Source organism: Cylas formicarius, unplaced genomic scaffold (assembly GCF_029955315.1).
Source record: "Cylas formicarius isolate icCylForm1 unplaced genomic scaffold, icCylForm1.1 PGA_scaffold_9__14_contigs__length_23061073, whole genome shotgun sequence".
NCBI classification, from domain to species: domain Eukaryota; kingdom Metazoa; phylum Arthropoda; class Insecta; order Coleoptera; family Brentidae; genus Cylas; species Cylas formicarius.
This window is the reverse complement of record NW_026844365.1, coordinates 1,212,521-1,240,257: the sequence shown is the minus strand read 5'-3', so window position 1 is coordinate 1,240,257 and position 27,737 is coordinate 1,212,521. Positions and strand designations below refer to the sequence as shown.

Here is a 27,737-nt window from a genome sequence, read left to right as displayed (position 1 = left end):
CAAAAATTAACAGCAACAAATGAAAGGCGCCATCTAGCAGTCGCCTCCCGAAATTCGGCTTTCGGGACGCGTCCATAGATGGCGCGCGCGGTTACGCTCGACACTCACGCTGTTGCGTTTTGGTTTTGCCGGTGTGCATGTGCTTCTTTTGACGGGCCCGCGAGTTCTGGAACCACACCTGGGTGACGCGTTTGCTCAGTCCCGTGATCTGCGCGATCCGCTCGAGGTCCTGCCCGTCCGGGTTCGAGTCGAGCTGAAAGTTGGCCTGCAGCACCTGGAGCTGCTCTTCGGTGAACGTCGTCCGCACCCTTTTCGCCTTGTTCTTGTGGTACCCCTCCGCGTCACATCCGTCTGCAACGCGGAAAAACTGTTTACGTACACTCACGTTTCCGTGGCGGCGCCACGGACTGGAGAACGGCGCGAGCGCCCTGTGGTCCGTGACTCGCTGCATATTCTTACCATCGGACGACGTCGTGCCGCCGTCGAGCGTCTCTAGGTAGTGCGCCTTGCACAGTACGCGGTCCTCGTGTAGGGCGAACTCTTCGCCTGTTGACAGTTGACGGTGACAGGCCGCGCAAGCGAAACAGGCCAAATGGTAGACATGGTCGCGCGCCTTGCGCACCCAATCGCTCGAGGAGATGCCGCGCATGCACACCGAGCACTTGGCTCCGAAACTCCTGCAGAAACCACGGAACAGTGAAGGTTGGAGCGATAGAGGCCGTTTCGCGTGAAAGTACGCGGTTTTTGCGTAAACGAATGACGCGTTTATTTCGACGGCCTCGTCGAAAAAAACACGGACAAGGCCGAGGGATCGATCGACACGCTGGGGGATTCGACGGAACTCGAATGTATCGGGGGTAAATTGCACGTAATCCGGCAATTTTAGGATTAGAACGCGTCAAGAGGTCGTAGGCGGCCGCTGGGATGACGTCACCGCGCGCGAGAGACCACAGATACAGCGCGGACAAAGCCGTCTTTATTGTCGCGCTTGTCTAGATTTCGTTGATTTATTAATCAAAGGTGTGCGTGTATCGACGAGGGGCCGATGGGAATCGTATTCTTCTACGTCGTCTCGGGGGAACACAATGACCGCGGACGATAGAGAGATGAGGTGGTCGGATGTCACTGCGCGTTTGCCGCGCGGATGACAAATGGAAACCGCGTAAAAGTGGCAAGTCACCGCCGCACAATGCCTCACAGTCCGACCGTATCGGGCGCGTCTTTTTCGTTTTTTCACGAATGCGCCAAATTTTGTTTCGATCAGCTGATCGCAAGAAACGACGGACGCAGGACACGATCCCATGTCAATAAAAGAAGAAGAAGAAGCCTTTAGGTTAGGTTCGCCCGACGTTTAAACGCGTTTTTGTACATTTGTAACGTCTTTGTAAGGCTAAGCTGCTAGAATGTGGAAATAGGTGCGTTTCGTTGATAATAGTGATTTGTTTTAAGTTGAGACCCGTTAATAAGATTTTTAAGTGCGGGCTTAGTGCACAAACGCAAAAATGAAAATGAACACGCAGGAACCATAAGAAGATTATTTAATCTTAATTTTGTATACTCCGTGGCAAATCCTGAGGAAACTGTAGAATAGTGAATGTTGGGCTTCCAGAGGGTGTACGAAACAAATAAAAAGTTTAAACAGGTAGACGTGGTACACATTCTAAATGAATGCGATATCTCAAAATCATCCTTCATCAGTCAGCTCGCTAAGAAAGGACGTAAAAAAGGTCAGTTTTCAGCATTAGATAAAAAATAGATCTCAAAATCTTAATGTTTTTTGCCACTGTCGCCGGAGCAAGAACAACGTCATCTATACAGGTGTTTAAAGAATAAATTGAGAGTTCTAGATTGATATATTTACGTCACATCGTTCACAAGAGAATCACAATCAAGTGGAGGTTGAAATAGTACAGAGGAAATACGACCAATATGTTTGTAGTCTAGGAAAAGCGAGAAATGACGTATCTTGAAGTATCTGACGATGAAGACATCTTAGAATTTAGTCCTGATTTTGAAGATTGTGAAGGGGAGTAGTAAGAGTTTTATTTTTGTTTAAACTTAGTTATATTCAGTATTGTCTGTAATTGAGAATTAATAATAATAATATTAATAATAATTTGTTTTATTGCAATAAATAAATAATACCAAGGAGGGATAAAACCAAGGAATATCAGTGTAGACTGCAATTGCACGAAAATTTTAGTTTTTGAGATTGTAGAATTCTTCTGGAATAACTTTGGCCGCCCTTTCAAGCACGTTTAAAGCCTCAGCTTCTTAAAAATTTTAACGGACCTAGCCAGCCATTTTCGGCGATTTTTTAAATTCGCTTTAGCCAGCACCGAACGCAAGCACCTCACTGTATACGTTCATTGCTAAGAAAATTCAATATAGTTCGCCGAACGATATACGGTTTTTACGACATAATCCAGTATTAGAGTTGGTAAATTTTTATGAAAGTCTAGCCTTGCTGTTACCATCAGTCCATCCTTTCTTGACCACTCCGAAATTCTTCTTGATTACGTCAAGACTCGTCTCCTATTCTTATCTCTTATTCTTCGTACGAACGCAAGCAAAGTCTCTTGGCAACAGTCAATGTTGAAAACACTCTTCATCACGACTTTTTTGGACCCCACAATATTTGACCGTTCGCAACTATGTCACGTACTGCGGCATCATACGTTAATTTCATGGCGCAACTTTCCCAAGTCTTGAAAAACAATTGCATAAAATTGGTAACCACTAATTACATACGAAAGACGGAATAGAAACGCCCGAAAATCAACCGATAGCAAACCGGGAAAACATCCGTTACAAATCGATAATCTACATAAACGGTATATCGTTCGGCGAACTTTAATGAATGTCTGCAACATAGTACATTCTTCGCGCACACTTCTAATTACGTAGTGGACTCTTCTTCAGCAATTTTACGGTCCTCTAAGTACTTATCCCCACAATTCTTTCCGACATATTAATATCACCCCGTATATATCGCGGGGCAATTAAAACGCCCATCGAAATTGTGTTCGATGTTAATGAAACGGTTTCCGAAAGTCGTCGGCTAACATGGTTTACGGCCGTAGTCGGCCGGGCGGCGACACGGATCCGGGGGCCCCTCGGAAATTGAAGTTTGGTGTAAAACGGTACACAGGCGAGCATTGCCACGGTAACGGAATAAAAATTGCCAAATTAGGGGAATTGGCGCTTGCTCATTAAAACGGACACGGCAGCGTGTGGGCTACGCAGCCCGGGGCCCCCCGGGGGCCGGTAATTAACGGCGCGAAGCAAGGAGCCGAATAAATACATTTTTTCATCTTTGAATCACAATGAAGACTCTGCTTTTTATAAAACTTGTGAATTCGTCCTGCATCGCTTTTTGTTGAGTCGAACAAGAAGCCTTTGAGAAGAAAGCACTGGACACCTTCAATCTAAAACCAAAATTATGGATACTTTTGTTATTTTTCCTCATGATCAGGAATCCGTAGTAGATTTTCTTATTCTCTTCTTCTCTTGTTTACAGAGCTGTAAAATTATCTCAGCCCGAGTCATTGAACCCAGAATTAAAACTCCTTAACCCTGCTCTTCTCTCTAATAGTTTCCACATTAAAGAACACACTTGTTTGTCCAACATAAATTTTAGGACAAGAACCCTTCTAACTCAAAACTATTATCTTTTGATGTACAAATTTAGTAGATTTCACCATAACTCAAAAACAGGTTAACCCATTGGTGCAACAAGATTTATTTCATTGCTTAATCGTATCTTTAGATCAAAATTATTTTGAATTTAATGGACAGATTTATATCCTTAAGGAAGGTTTGATTATGGGAAACCCACTCAGTCTTTTGTTAGCCGAGATTTTTATGGAGAATTTGGAAAATATCATACTAGAAGATCCTTTAAGTAAAAGTTTTTTATGGTGGTATGGATACGTGGATGATGTCGTTGCTTGCTTTGTTGGAACCTTCACACAAGGACACAATCATAGATAACAGCTCAAATCACCCTTATACACACAAAATGGCTGCATTTCACTCTTTTTTACACAGACTTCTTAATAAGCCACTCTCGACAGAAAAAGAACTTAATATCATTAAACAAATTGCACTGAACAACGGCTACAATCCGTCCATTATCGATAAAAGTATAAATAAAAAATCAAATCCACACAACAGTAAACTCTACTTATCCGAAACCTAATACAGAACGCGAACAATTTAAAACAATTGCATACATAGGAGAACCCAGTGAAAAAGTTTCAAAACATTTGTCAAAATGTGGTTCAAAAATAGCTTTCAGAACTAGCAACACAATAGGAAAATTTTTAAAACACAATAAAACGAAATGTCCAAAATCTCAAAAATCAGTTTGAAATACGGATCTTGTCCTAAAATTTATATTGGACAAACAGATAGATCCTTCAAGAAATGCATTAACGAACATAAAAGAGCGTTTAAAAACAATAGTCTAGATTCTAATTATGCTACACACTTAAACACAAAAAAAACACATTTTTGACGACAATTTTGATATTTTACATACAGCCACAAAATGTAGAAAATCAAATTTATTGGAAGCCATGGAGATTAACAAACTGAGACACTAAAAAGTATTGCTCAACCATCAATTAGATTTAAATACCTCTCCATTAACGAACTTAATTTTTTTTTGTAAATATTACATTTGATAAAGACACGATGTTGTCGAAACAATTGTCATGTGAAAATATTAAATTCGTGAAAATCCGAACTTTTAGGGTAAAAGCAGAAATAAATGTTGATCAATTTAAAAAAAAAAAATAAAATTGACAATTCACAACCGGCCGTTTTCTACGGTCTGTGGCGTTTCTGTCGGACGTCCTGTATACACGCGGGCGAGAAAAACAAAAGACGGGCGACGCTTAATCGCATCGCGCGGATCTCTTTGACTATTCGGGTATGTTGCAGAACGCGGTGACTTGCGGATTCTAGCGGACCTCCGCGGGTGCCTCTCGTATATATATTTGTTGGCGGAGAACAATTGCTGCACGCATGAGAGACGTTTTTACGTAACGCTGTCTTGATTCGACGCGACACGCCGAGCAAGTCATCCTTCCATGGCGATTCGAGAGTCGAACGAGACGGCACAGACCACAAAACCGCGCACTGATCAAAATTGGCGAATTTCAGAGAAGTGACATGTTTTTAATTTAATTTTATCCTTTACTCTCTTTACTCTTGTTAGAGAATATCTTCGCTGGTCCGTGGTTGGCAAACCCATCCCAACAGATGTTTATTCTGCATTAAGTAGGGCGGTGACCACTTTTAAGCCGTGTTTGGAGCTGATCTATCTTCTCTTGTAGGTGGACGTTATGAAACATATGTGGTTACTTGTTTAATGAGGTAGTTCAGAAATAACGCAGGTGCAAACTCTTGAACTCTCTTGCATTATCAGTTTCCGCGGTTGTTGGTACTCCTTGTGATGCAATGACTTGACATAGAATCCTGAGTACTGCCGACCTTGAAGGGATCAGAACTTCCCGTGGCAACTCTGAAATTTTCTACAACGTCTGAGGTTCTATTGGTTTAGAATGCTGCATTTTTTCAGCTCTCGCTGATCGAAAAAAAAACGTTTTTTTTTCAAACCGCTATAACTAGGCAACCGTTTGAGCTACAGGGCTGAAATTTTGACCCTTTTATCCTGAAAAAACAGTATTCTGAAACTGTAATATGAGCCCGATCCGACCACGGCGACCCCAATTTTTTGTCACTGCACGAGATATTTGAAAAAATCCATTTGAAAATCGCGCTCAATATAGAAGCGATGACGTCACTATTACCACGTGCTGTGCGCTGCATTGTTTCAGATAAATATTATCTTCTCGAAAACCGTTTGCTCTATTGGCAAACTTCATCTACCACGTAACGGGGGAGATTCGGGGTTTTAGTCTCTATTTCCGTAATTTTTCCGATTATGTACAGGGTGTCTCGGTTATGTAAAAGATAGGAAAATTTGGTTTAAAACGTATTATGAACTGTATCGAGAGCTACAATTTTCGCGTTTAGAGCTGGGCGGTCGGAAAGTATTCTAAAAAAATAAAAAATGGCGCTTGTAAGGGTCTACAAAAAACATAATTTTTCAAAAACTGTTTACGAGATCAAAAAAATTCTTGAACCAGAAGAAGCAGAAGATGCGGCTCTATAAACCATTATTCGTGAAAATGTAAAATGCTCTATTATTGAAAATTGGCAATAATTTCAAATCTGTGTTTTAGATGTATTTACGGTTTTTAAGTATTGTACAGGGTCTTCGGGATATTCCGTGCCATATTAAAACACATAATAAGTGCAGCTACCGACTTTAGACTTGGGAGAAAAGTACAAGTCTGGGCCTGCATTTAGACTCTTGAAATTGGGAGAAATAAAATAACGCGAAGTATTTTTTTTTTTGTTTTTATGGATGAACGGATATGAACGTTATCGTAAGCTGTGTCGAGATAGAGTTTGAGGTTTCGTCTATAATACAGGGGACGCAAGATATTTGAAAAAACATAATTTTAAATTACAACAATTACAATTACCAGTAGAAATTTTGATTTTTACTGAAGTATGCCGCAAATTTGAAGTTCGACGAGATGTGAATGACACTTTACTCAGTGGTCCATAGTGGTCCGCCTTCTTTTTAAAATAAAAAGCTGATTCGCGCTATTTGCGACGAACTTGCCCCGCTCACCGACGATTTTTCGAAAGCAATCTTGTTATTTTTATTCTTTATTAAATTATGTTATCAAAGCAAAATAGTTTGAAGATTTTTCGGTTTTGAATAAATATTTATCAATAACCAATCAATTGAGACAGTAATGACTAAAACTTGGTAGAATAAAAACGTGTTGTAGCGAGTGATTTTTCTCGCTTCTTTTCAATAGAAAACCGGTCATTCTGTTTCCAGAAAACCTATGCGCACAAACCAAAAATCATCGGTTATCAATTCTCTTATTTACCTTATTACCGAGTCACTGAACCCAGAATTAAAACATTACGTTACATTACAATTCGATATTAGGGATATTAAGCGTTTTCCCACCTCACACTTGCCAGGGTTGTCCTTCCTTACATTCAAAACATCATTGACCTCATGTCAAAAGTTCTTAAGGAATACAACGTCAAAACCCGATTTACCACTTGTCCAAAAATCCATCTTCGATCCGTCAAATACAAAATCCCGTTTGTGATAGAGTTTACATTGGAAAGACCGGACTAAAAATATCAACTGGGCTCAAAGAACATGAGAGAGCCTTAAACAAAAATTCTTGCATGAAATCAATCCATACAAATCAATAAGCAACCAAACAATCTTAACAGCGGCGCTGGTCTTTACCTTTCACCATCTTTGAGAAAAAAAAGTTCCCAGGAGATGCTATAGTAAACTTCATTGTTCGGAAACTGCATGATAAGTTTGTGTTTTGACTATTCAAGAATTCAAATGTGCACCACAGGGCCGATATCCCGGGCCGCCCCTTTTTATAATCTTTATCGGCAAGCTACCATTATTTGCAGACCATGCGGCTCTTTTTGTGGCAAGTTCTTGATATTCATCGAAGATGCAGAGAGGATGTGTTACCCTTTTATTACGTATATGTTAACTCCTCACTATCGTATAGTATTGTCGCTTCCTGTTTATGATCTTTTGCCGCACTATAATAGAGTTATTTTGGTTCATCATGAATTGTTTCAATGTTGTATTTGTTGTTCCGAAAAATCGTCAATATTTCTATATTAGTTATACGGAATGCTCACTTTGCGTAGTCGATCTTGCAGTAGATGGCGCGGTCTCGTATGAAGCAGGACGGTTGCCGGTCGAGTTGCAGCTGACAGACGCAGCACCGCAGGCACCTGGAGTGCCAGCTCCTGCCAGACACCTCCAGCAGGAACTTGTCGCTGATCGGGTCACCGCAGGCGGCGCATAGCCTGAATTCCGTCTGCAACAAGCGCGGATAATACATTATACAGCCCAATTGTGAACGAAAGGTGAACATTTGGAGGCACCAAGAGGTAATGTGTGTTCATAGATATAAGAAAGTGACCAATTGCTTTTGAATGGGATTATCCAAGACTGGCAATTAACAGACAATGCAACAAGATTATTACCTAAAGTTGAGGAATTTAAATTCAGATAAAGTTGTGGTCCGTAATAGAAAATAATTGTATACCTACCTGTGTTTCATATTCTTTGGTTTGGTATACTACTTAGTTTAAGTTTATTTAGTAATCATTCTTAGTTCGTGTGTAATACAGCGTGTGTTGAATCCTGTGCGAATTATGCAAAATATGTGCGAGTCTAGTGTATCTCAGGAGTTGCTGCCGCCCAAATGTAGAAAACACTATTCTATTGAGACTAAGGAAGTTATAAACAATGTTTATTTGACTCTCATTGAACGTGGTGCCAGCAAGCAAGCATCTTTAGAAGAACCGGCCACATTGACGAAAATTCCCACGTCAACTGCATGGAAAATTGTGAATAATCCCATTTCAGCGAGGAAAAAAAGAAGCGATGCTGACATTTTCTCCAGTGTAGATGAAAGTGATCAAGATTTAATACGTCGTAAAATTTACCAGTTATACGAGAAACAAAGCGTGCCTACATTAGATATATTAATTAGGAGGCTTGAAAAAGATGGAGGTGTATTCAATACATGGGTTTTAGATTTAAAAAAATTGACAAAAGGCAAGTTTTAATGGAATCTTTTAGAATTCGGAAATGGCGACTGGAATATCTAGAAAAAAATAGTATTTGGAGAGAACAACAAAAGCCAATTATTTACTTGGATGAAACCTGAATCGATTAGTATTTTTTTGAAAATATCGATAAACTATCGACAATTTATTCATAATATTCGTTTTTTTATCAATATTTCGCCCGCTGCAGAGGCTAGGAAATGCCTAATTTGCACACCGATCGAAAATTTTTCACAAATAAAATGTCTATCGAATTTTGACTCGGTTTTTCAGCCCAAAATGTAGTTTCGAGGGTAATTTCCCAAAAGCGGGTAAAATTTTGTACAGAGGGGTTTTCGAGCGTGGGGAATCCGAATTCAATATTATATTTTGAAAATGTCCATAAACTGCCAATGTAAATGTAAAATCAGTTTTTTATACAATTTCCAACTAAATAACCTATCATATTTTTAGAGTACCCCTCTGACCCCCTACCTTCATGCCAAATTAACGTGAACAAAAGTTACGTTTTATCAGTATCGTCAGTCTGTAAATACAAAAAAGCCTTCCTACCCCTTCCCATTTAGTGGCAATAATTAAAAAAAAATTGATCGCCTCACAAAAATTTTTTTCTGACGGCGAATGATATAGCCTATAATAGATTTTTTAGTGCCGTTCGCTAGGGGAGGCACGCAAAGTATATAACTTATAAATTTCAATCTTTCGAATATTGGGTCGATTTTTCGATTTCGAGGCAATTTTTCAAAAAGCTGGCGAAATATTGCACAAAGGAGTTTTCGAGGGCCAGGAATCCGAATCCGATATTATTTTTTAAAAATGTCGATAAATTATCGACAACTTGTCGATTTAACCTGTTTTTACGTATACCCTGACCGCACGGGGGTTTTTAATTAAAAAAAAGTATATCAAATGTGTGTATCTCGTAAATAAATTGCAACAAAGGCTTAGGTATATGATGTATGGCATTAAATAAATCTAGAATTTCCTAGAATCCAGTAATATACAAGATGCACGGAAAGCATTGTTTACAGAGGGTTTGCTAATCGAATGACATAAGCACTTGTGTCCTAAACGTCTTAACTTTTGGTAAAGTTTACAATTAAACATTATTTTTTAATATCTGTATTATTATTTCTTACTTAAGTAATTGTCTATCTGTTTTTAAAATTTATATAGAATGTTGACTGAAACGGGTGGTTTAATCGAACATCGAATCGCTATGGGACTTGTCGATCAAACAGCTATACGAGAAAAGACTAACAGAAAAAGTTCAAGTAAACCAAGAAGCTAGCATAAACACCTCCTAAAACCCGTAAACCCTAAACTAAAGACACCTGTAATACGAAAGTGGCAATAAACAAAATTAACATCTTCAGCAGATGAAAAACAGGGATTCAGATATCGGGCAGCAAATCAAGTTCGAGCCAAATTAACGGGGTTCTGTCCTAACCAATAAATGCAGGTCGAGGTATCTGACAAGGTGAATTCCTGAGTCCCCTTCTTTTCACCGCACTGCACTGCCAAATCACTTAATATGATAAATATCAACCCAGAAAGTACCATTTAGAGAGAGAGCAGGAAATGAAACAACATCAAATTGGAAACTAAATCAACGGTGAGACTATGACATACACTGCAGAAACTCGACCTGATACAACAAAAACCAAACAATTACTAGAGGCAACCGAAATGAGAGTACGTCGCAGAATAACTGGAAAATCACGGTTAGACAGAGAGAGAAATGAGAGCACAAGAAGAGCATACACATTAGAGAGAAAGAATGGAACGAAGACATCGACAGCAACGTTGGTGCGACAACTGGGCAGTCTAAATGGCAGAGACGACGAAGGAAGAGGCGACTCGCCTAATATGAAGTAGGAAGAAGAAGATTTTTATTTTCCATGACTCTAACACAATGTATCTCAACTATTAAGGCGTTTAGGACATATATTCATATGAAGTTTTCCATTTAATTATTGACATTCGATTAGGAAAAAAAATATTAAGATGCGATTGTATTTTCTGTAATTGCATTGTTAAACCCGCAGAGTTTTTAGGCGGTTTCTATAGACGACTCGTCTGGTCCGCTTTGCATTATACTCAACGACGCTGACGGTGACGAACGATCTTTGGCGATATACGGATTATAGATCGTATCTGATCGGGCCGGGATCCGAATGTTTTGATGGCGACAAAATGGATCGATCAGAATCGAACGGGACTCGTATTTTTATCGTCGCCGATCTACTCAACCGCCCAAGCCGACGCTATACACCACATACGTACGGCTTCTTATGATCGAACAATGCTCGAATGCATTACCGCAGGGGTGGGCAACATTTTAAATCAAAATGGGAAGAAATGTCTCGTATCATTGTTGTGTCGGAGACTTTTCAAGTGACCCTCGTATACGTGTTCGAAGTATCAACTATTGTTCAATTATTAATTGTATTTTGCGACCGTAAGATTTTTATGTTTTGCGTGTATCCAGGAATAAAAATCTTTTGTCTGGATTTTTCTTGGTTAATTTATATTTATCCTGCCTGTGGTATAGGCGAAAAAATTATAGGATTTCTGAACAGGTTTAACTACAAACAAATAGTTCTGGGTTTATTTATTTTTAGAATAATATTGGGGTATTACGTTTGGAACATTGTAAACATACGTATAGAATTTTAAACAATAAAAAATAATATAAATGATAATAAAAATAAAATCAAACTCTATTTTTTTCAAATATTTTTTAATTGAGACCGACCCAAAAAGCATAACGTAAAAATATTTTCACAAATAATAACTAAAACACAACTGAGGAAGCAGTTCCACTCAGGAACTGTTTTATTATTGTGTTTTTTATAACTTTTGAGTTCGTTTTCTCTCCCAAAGTTTTTCTCAATATTTAGAAAAAGTTAAATAATATTAATTATCAATTAATAATATAAATATAGATAAAATAATTATCAATTAATAATATAAAATTATTTAAAAAAAGTAAAAGTGAAGGACTGCCGATTGATACCATTGATAAAACACCTTTTATACACATTTTTTCTATTGTGGATATGTACGTACATAACATAGCAAAAATATAGAACAACCTGACCTAAAGTATCTTAAATATGGAGTAAGATACTATATCTTCAAGTAAACTATAAAAGAATAACTAATATTTGATAGGTTTTCTGTCATTCTTTGGTGAAAGTAGCTCTTTTCAGCCAAGCGGCTATTGAATTCTCACACTGTTTTGATGTTTGTGTTGTGTTGTGTGAAAAAGTCAAGGATTTTTGATTGATTGATAATCAACTTCCTGATAATATCAAACACTGGCAACGTTGTCTTAAGCAATTATTTTTACCAGAAAGCCTTGGCAGTGGCTAGCGTTCAAAACAGACGACCCGTTCATTTGTTATTTGTCCACAATACCGGTGCTTTTAAGCACTGTCCAGAGCATCTGTTAAGTTAAATACAGAATTTCAAAAAAAAAAAATCGCAGAAGTTTCCAATCTGGTTCAAAGTAGTAGAAGAAAAGATTGCTTTTTTTTTTAAACTGGAATGACATTCATCTCCATATTCACGGGGTAAAATAATCTGCATACCAGCTGCGGAACATAAAAGCCGCCTCTATAATATATAACCCCCTCACCACCCCCCTCACTAATTACCCCGCCGTCTAATTACAGCGCTATCGGACGGCCGTATCTTATACAAGGTGTTCGCGGGGGCTTTGTCCGCTGGGCCGCCTCCGCTCTCAACTTCGACGATTCAATAAAGACCCCCCGCCATTTTCAGTGCGAAACCGTTAATTGTATTATACGGCCAATTATGGCGCCGTGGTGCGGCGCGCCCCTGATAATTAACACGTCATCTGACGCCACCCCGTCGGGGCGACGAGCCGCCGCTGCCGGTTCCGTATTTCCCACGCCCCCCGTATATTTTGGTGGATGGAAAACATTGGCGTCCGTTAGATCTCTGAAAAACGCAACAAAACATCAACCTAAAGCCACGGCCAACTGGTACTAGTTTTTGATGTTAAATTTCAATAAATTTTGATAATTCTTCTTTGCTGGATAGATCTTCTTCTCTTCTCTCTCTTTTGTTAAATAGTCCGACTTGACCATGACTTTAAGTTGAAGCAATAAGTAAAACAAGAATTCTATCCAACAAAAGTGTACACACTGTACAATAAATTATAGAGATAGAGATAATTACATAATTAATTATTCGTGCACGAAATTTGCCACCAATACAGCCCGGAACATTACATTTCCAACAGTAAAAGTCAAAATCGCTTTACCCTGCCGTGACTAAAATTATGCATCGTTTTCTAGACCATGATCAGCTCGAATGTTAAATTATCTTTTCCAGAGTTCGACTGTTCGTAAAAAAATAACCAAGGCATATTCGTCCACGAAACTTGCCGCCAATACAGCCCGGAACATTATATTTCCACCAGTAAAAGTCGAAATCGCTTAACTATGTCGTAACTAAAATTCTGGAATATTTTCTAGACCCTGATCACCTCGAATATCAAATTATCTTTTCCCAAGTTCGACGGTTCGTAAAAAAATAACCAAGTCATATTCGCTCACGAATCTTGCCACCTATACAGCCCGGAACATGATATTGGCACCAGTAAAAGTCAAAATCGCTTAACTATGTCGTAACTAAAATTCTGGAATATTTTCTAGACCCTGATCACCTCGAATATCAAATTATCTTTTCCCAAGTTCGACGGTTCGTAAAAAAATAACCAAGTCATATTCGCTCACGAATCTTGCCACCTATACAGCCCGGAACATGATATTGGCACCAGTAAAAGTCAAAATCGCTTAACCCTGCCGTAACTAAAATTATGCATTATTTTCTAGACCATGATCAGCTCCAATGTTAAATTATCTTTTCCAAAGTTCGACTGTTCGTAAAAAAATAACCAAGGCATATTCGTCCACGAAACTTGCCGCCAATACAGCCCGGAACATTATATTTTCACCAGTAAAAGTCGAAATCGCTTAACTATGCCGTAACTAAAATTTTGGAATTATTTCTAGACCCTGATCACCTCGAATATCAAATTATCTTTTCCCAAGTTCGACGGTTCGTAAAAAAATAACCAAGTCATATTCGCTCACGAATCTTGCCACCTATACAGCCCGGAACATGATATTGGCACCAGTAAAAGTCAAAATCGCTTAACCCTGCCGTAACTAAAATTATGCATTATTTTCTAGACCATGATCAGCTCCAATGTTAAATTATCTTTTCCAAAGTTCGACTGTTCGTAAAAAAATAACCAAGGCATATTCGTCCACGAAACTTGCCGCCAATACAGCCCGGAACATTATATTTTCACCAGTAAAAGTCGAAATCGCTTAACTATGCCGTAACTAAAATTTTGGAATATTTTCTAGACCCTGATCACCTCGAATATCAAATTATCTTTTCCCAAGTTCGACGGTTCGTAAGAAAATAATCAAGGTATATTCGCTCACGAAACTTGCCACCAATACAGCCCGGAACATGATATTGGCACCAGTAGAAGTCAAAATCGCTTAACCCTGCCGTAACTAAAATTATGGAATATTTTCTAAACCCTGATCGAATATCAAAATATCTTTCGTTCGACGGTTCGTAATAAAAGAACCAAGGCATATTCGCCGGTGAAATTTGCTGTCAATACAGCTCGATGTTTTATCTTTGACCCGGTAAAATTACCAAAATCACTTAACCCTACCGAAATTAAAATTATGAATTATTTTCTGGTCTGTCGTCCGCTCAGACGGCGCTCGCGCGGAATTTCCAAATAAAAGTAACAATTAAATTTTAACGTTCGCGGCGTATACGGCCCGAAAGGGGGACTTAAAAACGCCTTAAACCCTTCTTATATACGAGGAAAAAAAAGTTAGGCACGGCCGCGAAGCCCCCGGCCGCATCGCCGTATTATAAATTCAAGGAGTGTGTGGAGTGAAATATTATAGGATTAAAGTCGGTTCTAAACGCCGCCGCGGCGGGATTACAAATCGTCCCGGAGGGGGGGCCGCGACGGGGGTCGGGTCCCCCTCCCGCCCCCCGTCCCGGTCATGCATTTGCATACACATACGAGCTGACGAAGATCAAGATGTGTCGATTGTTCCATGAAAAAAAAGTTTTTTTGGGGGGGGGGGGGGGGTAAAATATTATTATTATTATCGATTATCGTTTTTTTGTTTTTTTTTTTTTAATTATTATTTTATTTTACTGTTTATTAATGAGGAGAATTTCCGGTCTGTTGTGAGGGACCGTTGTATGTATTAGTACAGTACGTTCACAGTATAGCAGATGTGACCTATTTTGGAAAAGCGATTTTGGTTAGTATTTGGAAAATGCAGGGGTGTCTTCAAAAGTCCAAAGTTAACAAACGCGGTACATAAATTTTCAAGTAAATCCAAAATCGTAAAAAAAAGCATATTTACTGGCGCACCACTGGTTTTATCGACTTTGCTATTGCAAGTCTAGGCAAGTCAGCGCATATATATTAGTTTGGACCTTGTGCAGTGAACGTTCCAGTTCGTTAAATATGGCATTTGCGAGGTATTTGACTCAAAAGGAATTTGAGGCGGCTATGGAGGAGACCTTGATTGATGAGGACAAGAACAATGAAAGTAGTATGTATTAGTTATTAGGTAGTATTCCATTCCTTGTAAATTTATGCTAAAAATAATGTGAACAAATATTTACCGCGTATCATATCTGTCAGCATATGAATCTGAATCAAAAATGTATAATTTCAGAGCAAAAAAGTGTTTTTTTATTTTTTTTTATACTTGGGATAATATGGGTTAACTTGCCCTTACAGTGGCACAGCAAAATGATAATTTTATCTCTACCAGATCTTGGCACTTAGAAAGATGTTGTATTTATGTTTCATTCATTTGGAGGATATGTTTCAGTTACGCTCCAGATGACTGTTAAACTATCTTTCAAAAGGTCATTCTGAGTACTGTTCCACAGGGTTCATCCTTGTCGTAGCCGTTGTACTACTCCCATGATCTTCTATCTCATCTTCAGATTGCTCAAGCTGGTTCTTTTTGATGCTTGTCTTCGGATTGCCTTCAGTTCTATAGATGTTAAACACTGGTTTTTCAATATTGCTATCGATGATATTTGGTCAGGTTTAGATGTGGTCTTCCTCTTATAAATTCTTTTGAAGGAGTGGTATGTATGTATGTACTTATGTTTAAATCTAAAATAAAATTACAAATTATTTTTATTACCTACTTAAATTACTTAAAATTTTTCACTATATATATATATATATATATATATAGGGTTTTTCACTTAAAACTCCGCACGCCAATAAGTCCAAAACGAAAAGAAATATTTAATTTATGCAAAAAGTAGTCAAAGTGCGGGGTCAAGTAGATATTTCCCAAAGTTTAAAAAATTCGACGCCTGCAAAGAGCTGGGCGTCGCGACGCGTCGAAAAATTATTCGAATGCAGGGACTTTGGAAATACGCGCATACAAAAGTACATATTATTTAAAAACTTTTTTGTTATTTACTCAAACTTATTTACTTTACCCGTTTCTAAGTTATACCGATTTAAAGTAAACATTTCTTGATTAATAAAAAATGTGATTAACGCTTATTTTTACAAGTATGCCATGAATGTTAGTTACTATGGCAACCATTGTTATCGCAGTTGTTTTAAGTGTAATTACAAGCGTAAGTTGTTATTGCTGTATCAAAAAATTGTCACATTTTGTCACAAGAAATATCCAAATTTGTTCGGTTTAAAAAGAACTAAGGATTATTATGTGAACATGGTGCAATTTAGCAATGAGGAAAGAGTAGACATGTTACTGGTGTTTGGAGAATGCAGATGCAATTGTAGAGAAGCAAAAAGAGTTTACGCACGGCGTTATCCGCATAGAAGAGTCCCCGATGCAAAAACCTTTTCAAGTTTATGTAAAAACTTAAGAGAATATGGCAGCTTCATAAAACCTAAAAGCGATAGGAACAGGACGGCTACAAATGATGAAAATACTGCTGCTGTAATTCAGCAGGTTGATAATAACCCCAAGATATCCCTATCAGAGATAAAAGAAATTACCGGTGTTACCATAAGTTCTTCGTGGAGAATTCTACATAGAAACTCTTTTCACCCGTACAAAAGTAAACTAGTTCATAAACTAGAACCAGGCGATTATGCTAGAAGAATGTATTTCTTAGCGACATTGTCCGATTTGTATAGCCAAGATGCAAATTTTCTCTCGAAAATTTTATGGAGCGACGAAAGTCGATTTCGAAATAATGGAATCGTTAATAGACACGACTGTCGTTTTTGGTCCGAAAACCATCCTCATTGGATTACAGAAAGAGGTAACCGACGAATTTTTAGTATCAATGTTTGGTGCGGCATATTATGGATTCCTTATTGGACCTTACTTTTACGAAGGAACTTTAAATGCAGATCGCTATTTAAGATTTCTTCAAACTACACTTCCGGAACTATTAGAAGAAGCGCCTCTTGACACTAGAATGAATATGTGGCTACAGCAGGATGGAGCGCCCGCACATAATGCCCAAATAGTAACGAGGTATTTGAACCGAGAATATCCCAATAGATGGTTTGGTACTAACGGACCGGTAAGGTGGCCGGCGAGGTCCCCGGACATTACACCACCAGATTATTTTCTTTGGGGCTACCTAAAAAACGTTATCTATGAAGAACCTATCGAAGATATGGCTGATCTCATTAACAAAATTTGTGCAGCGTGTGCCGCTATCACAAGAAGGAATCTCCTACAAGTGACCCAAGCTCATCTGTTAAAAGTTTTTGATAGTTGTGTTCGAGCAGATGGACATAATTTTGAACAAAATTTTTGAAATGTCTTATTATGTAGTTAATTGCAATAATAATTTTATTATTATTTATTATTTCATTTATTTATCATGTTATCAGAACTAAATCGATAAAAAATAATAAATAAAATCATACTAAAATAGTTGAAATCTATTTGTAATTGCACTTAAAACAAGTGAGATAACAATGGTTGCCATAGTAACTAACATTCATGGCATACTTGTAAAAATAAGCGTTAATGACATTTTTTATTAATCAAGAAATGTTTACTTTAAATCGGTATAACTTAGAAACGGGTAAAGTAAATAAGTTTGAGTAAACAACAAAAAAGTTTTTAAATAATATGTACTTTTGTATGCGCGTATTTCCAAAGTCTCTGTAATCGAATAATTTTTCGACGCGTCGCGACGCCCAGCTCTTTGCAGGCGTCGAATTTTTTAAACTTTAGGAAATATCTACTTGACCCCACACTTTGACCACTTTTTACATAAATTAAATATTTCTCTTCGTTTTGGACTTATTGGCGTTCGGAGTTTTAAGTGAAAAACCCTGTATATATATATATATATATATATATATATATATATATATATATATATATATATATATATATATATATATATATATATATATATATATTCTCACGTATTGATTCACGGATGGAAAAATGTGATGACACTATATTCCGGGATATCATCCGTTCGCTCGTTGAACTCCGACTGGAATCCTGCAAATCCTGCATCCGACTGGAATCTTGCAGACGTTTCGCCAAAATCTCACTTGGCATCTTTAATGCTCGCGTGTTCGAAGTGTTTTCGGAGCGCGAACATTGAAGATGCCAAGTGAGATTTTGGCGAAACGTCTGCAGGATTCCAGTCGGAGTTCAACGAGCGAACGGACGATATCCCGGAATATAGTGTCATCATATATATATATATATATATATATATATATATATATATATATATATATATATATATATATATATATATATATATCGGGTCGGAGCGCGGAAAACGCGTCCGGTCCTGCCTTCCGGCAAACACGTCCTCCGACTTGTGACGCCGATTGCGATTATACTAGCGACGCTTCGGGAAACGTGTGAAACGGGAGGCGGTCGCGCGAGGGGGGAGGGGCGCTTTGCGCGATCACCGCAGGGGCCGGGCCAGAGGGGCGGGACGAGCCCGCTATCTTTTCCCGCGATGTGACGTCACGCGGCAAGATTGATTTCGACGTGTTTTTTTTTTCGCCAGTTCCCATTGCACCCTTTTGGGACAACGTCACAGTTAAAGGGGGCGTGGTCGCGAAGATGACGGCGTGGGTGAAAAAAAACCTTATTCGCGAAGCCGGGGACCTTGACTTTTGCACCAATATTTTTTTTCAAAACAAAAATTCAAATGTCAATATCGTTTTTAGCCATATGAACCATATATTACGTACCACGGTTATAAAGTACAATATTTTCATTATTCTTCTGGTAATAAAGTACGAGCGTACGCTAAAAGCGGGGGTATTTCAGTAACCATTTGCGAGGTTTTCTCTGAAACGTGCGTGTCGACAGTTTCCATTTTATTGTTTTATAGAAAGGTACGCCAGCACGATTTTTTGAGTTAATAAGTAATGTAATAGTAAGACGAATATTGCTAGAAATTGGCAAAAAAGAATTAGAAATCCTGCACGTTCAGATGTAGATAAAGCTCTTTTACGCTGGTTTTAAGTTCGAATATTGCAACAAGTGGTCCAGTTCTGAAACCCAAATCCGAAGAATTAGCCAGGGGATTGCGGGGTGAGGAAATTTAGTTGTTCTACAAATTGGCTCGAAAATTTTAAAGTTCGTCACGACATAAGCATCGGAAAAATTTTCGGTGACGCGCAAGATGTTAACGAACAAGATTGCTTTCGAAAAATCGTCGTTGGGCGGGACGAGTTCGTCGCAAGTAGCGCGAATCAGCTTTTTATTTTAAAAAGAAGGCGCTTCGCCTATTCTTGTCCTAGAGGGACGCATTGTACTTCTATCTCGCTCCTCCGGACCACTATGGAACTTTCACAAAATCGATGTCATTTTATTGTGAACACACCCTGTATATATTTAAATTTGTACTGGTACTTGCAATTTAAAATTATATTCTTTCAAATATCTCGCGCCCCCTGTATTATAGACGATCTCTCTCTTTGTATCAAATTATCATATCTTTAAAAGTTTTTCATTTATCGCCAATAATTCACCCACACGTACGTACGTATATACGTACCCTGTATATAATTCCAACGATGTTCGAAATAGTTTCCTGGTATCCGAATTTTTCCAACGGAGTAAATGGTTTTCAACCATGCAGTACGTGGTAATAGTAAATGACGTCGTCGCGTCTAGATTGAAGGCGAGAAATAGTGATTTTTATTTTTTAAATTGTTCGTTAGGTTTCGGATAAATAGAGTTTACTGTTGTTCAATGATATTAAGGTGTTTGTTGTAATTTTCTGTTGAGATTTAAGAAGTCTTTGAATAAAAGAGTGAAATGCGTGAATGTATGACTGTAAAGGTGTAAATTGTCTGTTGTATCAATACCACCATAGAAAACTTTTACTTAAAGGATGTTCTTGTATTATATTTTCCAAATTGTCTATAAAAATCTCGGTTAACAAAGGACTAAGTGGGTTTCCCATAATGAAACCTTCCTTAGAGATGTAAATCTGTCCATCAAATTCAAAATAAATTTGGTCCAAAGATGTTATTAAGCAATCTAATAAATCTTGTTTCACCAATGGATTAACCTGTTTCCGAGTGAGGGTGAAATCTGCTAAATCTATCACATCCATAGGTGGAATACTGGGAAATAAGTTTTGTACATAAAAAGAAAATAGTGTTGATTTTGTTGATTAATTGAAAAGAATCTTTTATTGGAAATTTTGGTTTAAAATCTGTGCGGAACTTTAAAACATTTACTAATTTTGATGAGAGTTTAAATACTGGAACCGTTACATAAGAAATGACTGGTCTAATGGGCATATCTTGTTTATGTACTTTAACTGAAGAATATAATTTCGGCGGTTGTGGATTCATAATTGTTAAAAAATGCTTGTCTTTGGCACTAAGTAGTGTGGAGTTAGTAATTACTTCCTTGACTTGTCTTTGATATAACAGTCGGATCGTGTTTGATGCATTGGAAAAGTTCTGGTTTAAGAAAATTGTTGGTTTTTGATCGATAGCTATGACTGTCTTCCCTTTATCTGCACGAGTAAATACGTATTACGTTATTTTCAGAAGCTTTGTTTCCGATAGATTTGTTTGTTTAAATTAGGGTCGTTAATGTCCTTAATTGCTAATTCACAGTCTATCCCTAAGCAGTCTAATTCTCTATTAATGTTCGAGTGCTGTAGGTTAAAGTTGACACATTTATCCAGAAATTCAACTCCTTTTTTAGAAAATGTTGTGTCTGTTAAGTTTATGAACCTGTTGTAAAATTGGTGGTCGATATACTTTGCTGTTAGCTATTTTTGTATTAGAAATTAATGTGTTTTTGTCTAAGAAACTTTTTATGAAAGATGAAATCTCTGTTCGAACTCTATAATTAATCGTGTCAAATTCTAGGGGATCAAGTCTATGAGACAATTCAGAACGTATTACCTTTACACAAATGTTGTTTGTATCTCGTTTTCTATATTCGGCAACGTAGAAGCAATTTGAAATACCAAATAGCCAAGAAATATTTAAAATGTAAATAATAATTATTATTATAATTATTATTTAAATAAATTGTTTCAAATGGTTTTTATATAATTTTTATTGCTCTTAATGAGATTCGATATTTACTTGAATGTAAGCGAATGTAAGCGAAAGATGAAACTAAAAGAAAACCGACCGACTGTGTATCTTAGCTTCGGGTGTTCCCCGAGGTTCCCGCCGGGGGCCGGTACCCGCTCCGGGATTTATAAATAGGATTCGTCCGAGGTCGATACGTGAGATAAGATTCCGATCGGTATTGTGCGTCCGATATATAATACATATGCGAGAAAAATGTGTGTTTTGACCTCAGCGTTCGCAGCAGTGCCTAATAATAAAGTCTATAAGTCACAGCGTCGGCTTGAATGACAGGTGTTGCCTCTATCGCATCCCAACGATATTATTATGTGCGGCTCATTGTGTAACCGCGTTTTGATAAATCGAACTAGCGACAGGCGAGCGAGGTATCCAGCAGACATTCCTACCGGCCTTTTTCCCGTTAATGACATCGATTTATCTCCTTAATCAATTACGCCCGAAATCGTTTTCCTCGGCGCATATTATCGCCGTTTTGTGAAAGTCATTTCGCGGTTCGGCTCGAAAAATTTCGTTATTCGACTTAATAGTTGTATATTTGCCTTATTGTTGCTTCGTCTAAGAGCAAATGGTCAAATGAAGCCACCAAGATTTTTTTTTATTTATACAACTCGTCCAAACTGCAAATTAATTTTCTTACTTCATCGTCCAACTTATCTCATTTGCTCTATTTATTAAAATCTTATACATATAATATTTTTACAGACCTTCCCGATTCAGAGTACAGTACTAGTAAAGGTATGGTCTGTTCATAGATATAAGAAAGTGACCAATTGCTTTTGAGGGTGGTCATAAAGCTTCGGAATTTAAATTCAGGTAAAATTGTGGTCCGTAATAGAAAATGATTTTATACCTTGACATCCGAAACCAAAATGGTCAAGAATCCCTATTAGACTTCTTAGACATTTAAACTCTATACACCCTAACATACGTTTTGGAAACTAATAAGAACCTCCCATTCTTAGATATTCTTATCAATAGAAAATCAGACCTCACATTGGGTCATTATATTTACAGAAAATCTACGAATTGTCACATTACCATCCGACCCAAAAATCGTCGGTTATCAACTCCCTATTTACAAAGCAGTAAAACCATCTTAGCTCGAGTCACCCAACCCAGAATTAAGACACCTTTAAGACCTTTAAGACCTTTGCGCTGTCGGGCGGAAACTTTATAGGGTCCTTGGAGCACCCGTACTCTCATGGGAGCACCCGTACTCTCTTTGGAGCACCCGTACTGGCCTTGGAGCACCCATACTCTCCACGGAGCGCCGTCCTGTCTTTGGAGCACCCGTACCTCCTTCAGGATGGCTCGTGTTTTGGAGGCCCCCGTATTGATGTATTTTCTTCTCTTTAATAATTTCCACATTAAGCGTTCCATCACAAGATACACTTCTAAAGTTCTAAAGGAATATAACTTCAAAACCAGATTTACCACTTGTCCAACAACATCTTCGATCCGTCAAAGACAACATTCCATTTGAGATGTCAGGAGTTCACACCATTCCATGCATTTGCGGCAAAGAATACTTTGGAGAGACGTAAAATATCAACTATACTCAAAGACCATGAAAGAGCGTTAAGGCTAGGATAAATAAACTTATCAAATCAAATTCTTGCATGTAATCAATTCCACAGAAATCTGTAAGCAACCAACAATCTTACCAGTCACCAATATGGGAATCAGTCATCGGAGACAGTGTTCATGCTCCTCATTTAGCTCCGCCCCCTTCAGACGGCGTATAAACAGGTACAGAGTAAAATTTTAATAAAACTGACAATTACTTATTTCAGTCATTTCGTATACTTTAAAACAACTACCCGGACGCCCTGTATATACTCGAAAAAGCAGAATCGACCGACGTCAACAAAAGTCGGCTCGGCTATAATAAACATACACCCCGAAAACCCACAATACATCACGCCCGACAGATATATCTGCGCTTTGCAACACTCACACCCTTGTAAAGTCAATATGTTCGAAAGTGCAAAATAATAGAGTGGCCCCGCACAATGGGTGTCATGTCGGGGGAATAATGCGGACTACGGGTAAACCACAAAGCTTCGCAGCCCCTTAACGCGTCATTACACACCAACGGATATCTTCGAGGGATGCCCCGTCTCTCTCGCTCACCTCACAAAATCACCAGCGAAGGCAAACCGGACACTTAAAAAGTCGTTTGCCTTTAAAAGTGCGGATATTAGTGCCGTGGGCCGTGTATATACGAGGCGCGCCCGTAAATAATCATTCTTTCCAGCTTTTTGTGTAGTAGCCGTAAAGTATACCGCCAGGCCGGACAATGGCGGCGAATGATCTACAATTCGGCCTGTCGCACGCGTGGCGGATTTCGAAAAAATCGCCGCCGCGCGTGGGCGCCACAATGGTCGCGCCGTACACGCCATCAACGCGCCAGTTTTCGTTTTGCGTATACGCGGCGCGTCGTAAATATCGTGGATTAAGGACGCGGCTGGCCGGCCAGGCGGACCCGTTTTTTTCTATTTCGTGCATCGGCGTGTCGCGGGTTCGATTCGTCTCGACGAACGGAGGAAAAAAAGTCCCCGGGACTCTGGTCGTAGGACGAGCGGTTTCCGATATACGGGGCGTCGAAAACTAACCGTGACAATGTTTCCGCGTTCGACCGTGGTTTTCTCGAAAACGGCGAGAGATTTCGAAAAACTCGCGGGTGGCGAAAGTGGGCGCTTGGGGGGTCCCCGTCCGCAGCCCGAGTTTCGCGAAAATCGCCGGAGCCGTTTCGGAGATATCGACGAGAAAACTCTGAGAGCCCGAAGTATTGAAATGAATGTTTTCCTTATCACAACTAATTAAGTAAGCCATGACCCTTCACAAAACAGTCTTGTTACCATGGAAACGTCAACAATAATTTTTTAACGTTTGTTGTCAGTGTCATTTTCAGAATGTTTTATTTATATAATTTTGCACGTTAAAAGTGGGGTGGGGGGGAATTTTTTTTAAAGGAATTAGTTTTTGACAAAAATCAAAATGCAGGAAAGTTTTGAGACTAATTTTATGCTAAGTAAAGATGGCGTTTGGTTTGGCAATTCATCATGATTAGACTCACGCCTGAACAACGCTTGCAAATAGTGCAATTTTATTTCGAAAATAATGGTTCTGTGGGGAATACGTATCGCGCACTACGTCCATTTTATCCTCGACAAAATCGTCCATCGGAGCAGTTAATTCGATTAACCATGGAACGTTTTCGCACCACGTTTACTCTTATTGATAACTAGCATTGAGGAAGGCCCGAATGAGTCCATCCGCCATCGAGCACAGGAATTGGATCTGTGTCCATCAACTTTATGGAAGATTTTGCGGCAGGATCTTGGTTTACGTGCTTTACAAAATCCAACTCGTGCAAGAATTGAAGCCAAACGATCATCAAGCAAGGCGTAGATTCGTCGAATGGGCCCAAAACGAGATTGCCGTTGTTCCCGATTTTCATAAGCGAATTTTGTTTGGCGATGAAGCGCACTTCTGGTTGAATGGCTACGTCAACAAACAAAACTGCCGCATTTGGAGCGAAGCTAATCCTCAAGTGTATGTCGAAACACCGTTACATCCAGAAAAACTGACTGTTTGGTGCGCTTTATGGGCTGGTGGAATCATTGGTCTGTACTTCTTCAAAAACGATGATGGTCAGAAAGATTAACTATAAATCAAAAAATTGAATGAACGCTATTATTGCAAAGCAATGGTTTAACTTTTTTAGAGCTAGGACTGAACAGAGCAAAGTTCTTAACTGAATGATACTTTAGATGTATAAAAGCCCTGTTATTGTTTGATTTTGTTCCTTTAAAGCAAACAAACTATTAAATAAATAATTTTTTTTGTATTAATTTTTTTTATTTTTTTTTGAAAATGTTTCTACATCTTGTGTAGTGTTATTAAACTGTTCTCGTGATTTAATTAAAATCTGTTTGTAAATATAGAGGTTTTTGGTGAACACCCTGTATAATAATTATATTGTAGTAAAGTTTGATGTTCTTTTTTTTTCTTTTTACTATTGTGTTTTTATTAATATTAAGTAACATTTATTGGAATTACAAAAAAATCGAATTAGTCAAACAAGTTGGGTTTCCCTGGCCCACTGTGTGACGCGCCTTTACAAGCATAATGCCACCAGTCGAGGGCCTAAATATATTGTTTCCGATGTCGAGGGTCGCACAAAAGGGCCCTCTCCGGCCTCCTCGTGTATATAAACTAGGAGCGCGCCAAGTTTTCGGTTATTTTTCACAAATAACAATAATGAACATTCCCGTTTCGGTAGTCGATCGATACGATGGGGCCCGGCGGCGCGGGGCGGGGCGGGGTTGTATTTATAAGTTCGGGATAAATCCGCATTGTGTGTAAATGGGGGCCGCGCCCCCCGGGCGGCTGGAAGCCGCCTCTTGTGTCTTAACGTCATCTTTGCTGAGTACCGGGAATATATAATGATAAATATGCAAATGGCGGTATTCGATACGCGGGGGCCACGCCCCCGCGTCTAATACGTTTGAACCGTCGAAAATCGGTCGAATTAGGCGCTGCGCCCTGTATCAATTTTCCGTACTTCGTAATTGGCTTGTTTGAACTGGAAATACCAATGTCAAGGGCTCCATTTTTGAAAAACATTTAATGGGCAAAACCCCAAGGCGGTAGTAGTAAATTAAAGTAATAGTAACGACTACCGCAGATAAAAGTTATTTTTTTTTTTGTTTTAGATAGGTATTTTACGTTTCACGAATAAATTCTCGATTTAACTAGGACGATGGCCACCAAATTAACTAAAATATTATCTGTCCATAGGCAGTCAGTGGCGTGCCACTGATTTACAAAAAAAAAATCGCATTTGCAGAGAAGACGTTTTTATTTGTCTGCCAAAATAATTCCCTGGTTCAAAAATTTTTTCATTCTTTCAGTTTTTTGCAAATTTTGAAAGCTCACGGATCCATTTCGACGTTTGATGACACCCCGTATATAAACATAACGAAAAAGGTTTCGCGCCTCCTTTATATACATATATATAAAGCGTCGCGCGGCCCGAACACCGATATAAATAAATTTTGACGGTCGGGATGATAAACCAAAACCGTATAATACCGACTCCCGAGGACAATGGCGACGGCGAAGAATTTGGGAGTCCATTTATCATACGCGGGAGAAGAGGAACCCTTCTTCTTCTTCGGCGGCGGCGGCGGCCCACTCTGAAGGCCCCTCGCGAGGCCCGACGATATATATTTCATAAATTCGTATATATGTTACTTTGTTCTTGTAAAACATTATTGTTGAATCGGGTTGATTTATTGGGGAACCGCTAGTCCGACCCGTACCCATATATATGCATATTATTGGTGGCCAACGTATCTTTCAAGTTTACACGTGTTGGATTTTTCGAAAATTTTATCCCACACCTGGCCGGACCTGACGAGACGTCATCGCGGGACGGGGGGGCTCTCCTATACGCAGATGCTGACGTCGCCGGGTATATTACACATTAGGAGAGTTTAAAATAACAAACGTTGTCCGCCTTGGATCACGTATAATGTTCCAAAAGTCGAAACAACTACGCCTTGAGTAGGATGCGCAATTTTTAAACCATAGTGGCTGGAATTATTGAAGTTTTATGAGGGTGTCTTCAATTTTTATCGCTCCGGTGGTTTTTGACATGCGACAATTAATTTTTTCTACTGTCTGAAAAGGTAAATAGCTATAACGCTTCAATTTGCAAAAAATATAGGTATAGTTTTCTTTATTATTTTTTGCAAAACCGTGTCTTGTGCCCTCATTTTACTAATCCGCTCACTTCCCTTGTATATATTTATTTATTTATATGATCATATTTTTATATTTATTTATTATATTAAATTTACCAACAATTGTATGGTCAAATAGTCTTTTTTTTTAAAAAAAAAAAGGTTTCAAGACATCAGTACAAGTTTTGAACTTTAATATGATGCTTCTACTTAAAAAAAAACGTACAAGAGTATTTAACCACCTTGATGCCGAATTAAAACTTTAAATGTTAATATAACTATTGATATAATTATTTATTTTATTATATTCACCACTACTCTAATCTAATAAAAAAAGCTTCAAGAATAGAGCATCCAAGTCGGCTTCTAATATGATGCTTCTATTACAAAACCTTGAGCTGAATTAAAACTTTAAATATTAATACACGAGTAACTGTTTATATTATTATTTATTTTAATATATTTACCCATGTATTTATTTATTTATTTATTGTATTTACCACTTGATCTATAAAAAAAGGAAAAAAATCTGTAAAATTATTTTTTAATAAAAAAATACTTCAGGGCAATTATTTATTTTATCATATTTACATATTTATTTATGTTTC

The 27,737-nt window shown here is 38.3% G+C and overlaps 1 protein-coding gene across 2 annotated transcripts in view; it reads right to left on the bottom strand.

The window, feature by feature from the left end:
* LOC132707529 (LIM/homeobox protein Awh) overlaps window positions 1-27,737 on the bottom strand; it is a 35,092-nt gene that overhangs the window by 367 nt on the left and 6,988 nt on the right. Inside the window, exons 2-4 of one of the 2 annotated variants that reach the window (XM_060679424.1) lie at window positions 7,777-7,958; window positions 460-677; window positions 109-351 (exon numbers count right to left, since the gene is read on the bottom strand). In XM_060679424.1, the coding sequence (XP_060535407.1) occupies window positions 109-351; window positions 460-677; window positions 7,777-7,958 (643 nt within the window). Of the gene's footprint in view, window positions 1-108; window positions 678-7,776; window positions 7,959-27,737 lie in introns of both variants that reach the window. The other variant, XM_060679423.1, reaches the window with a different exon arrangement.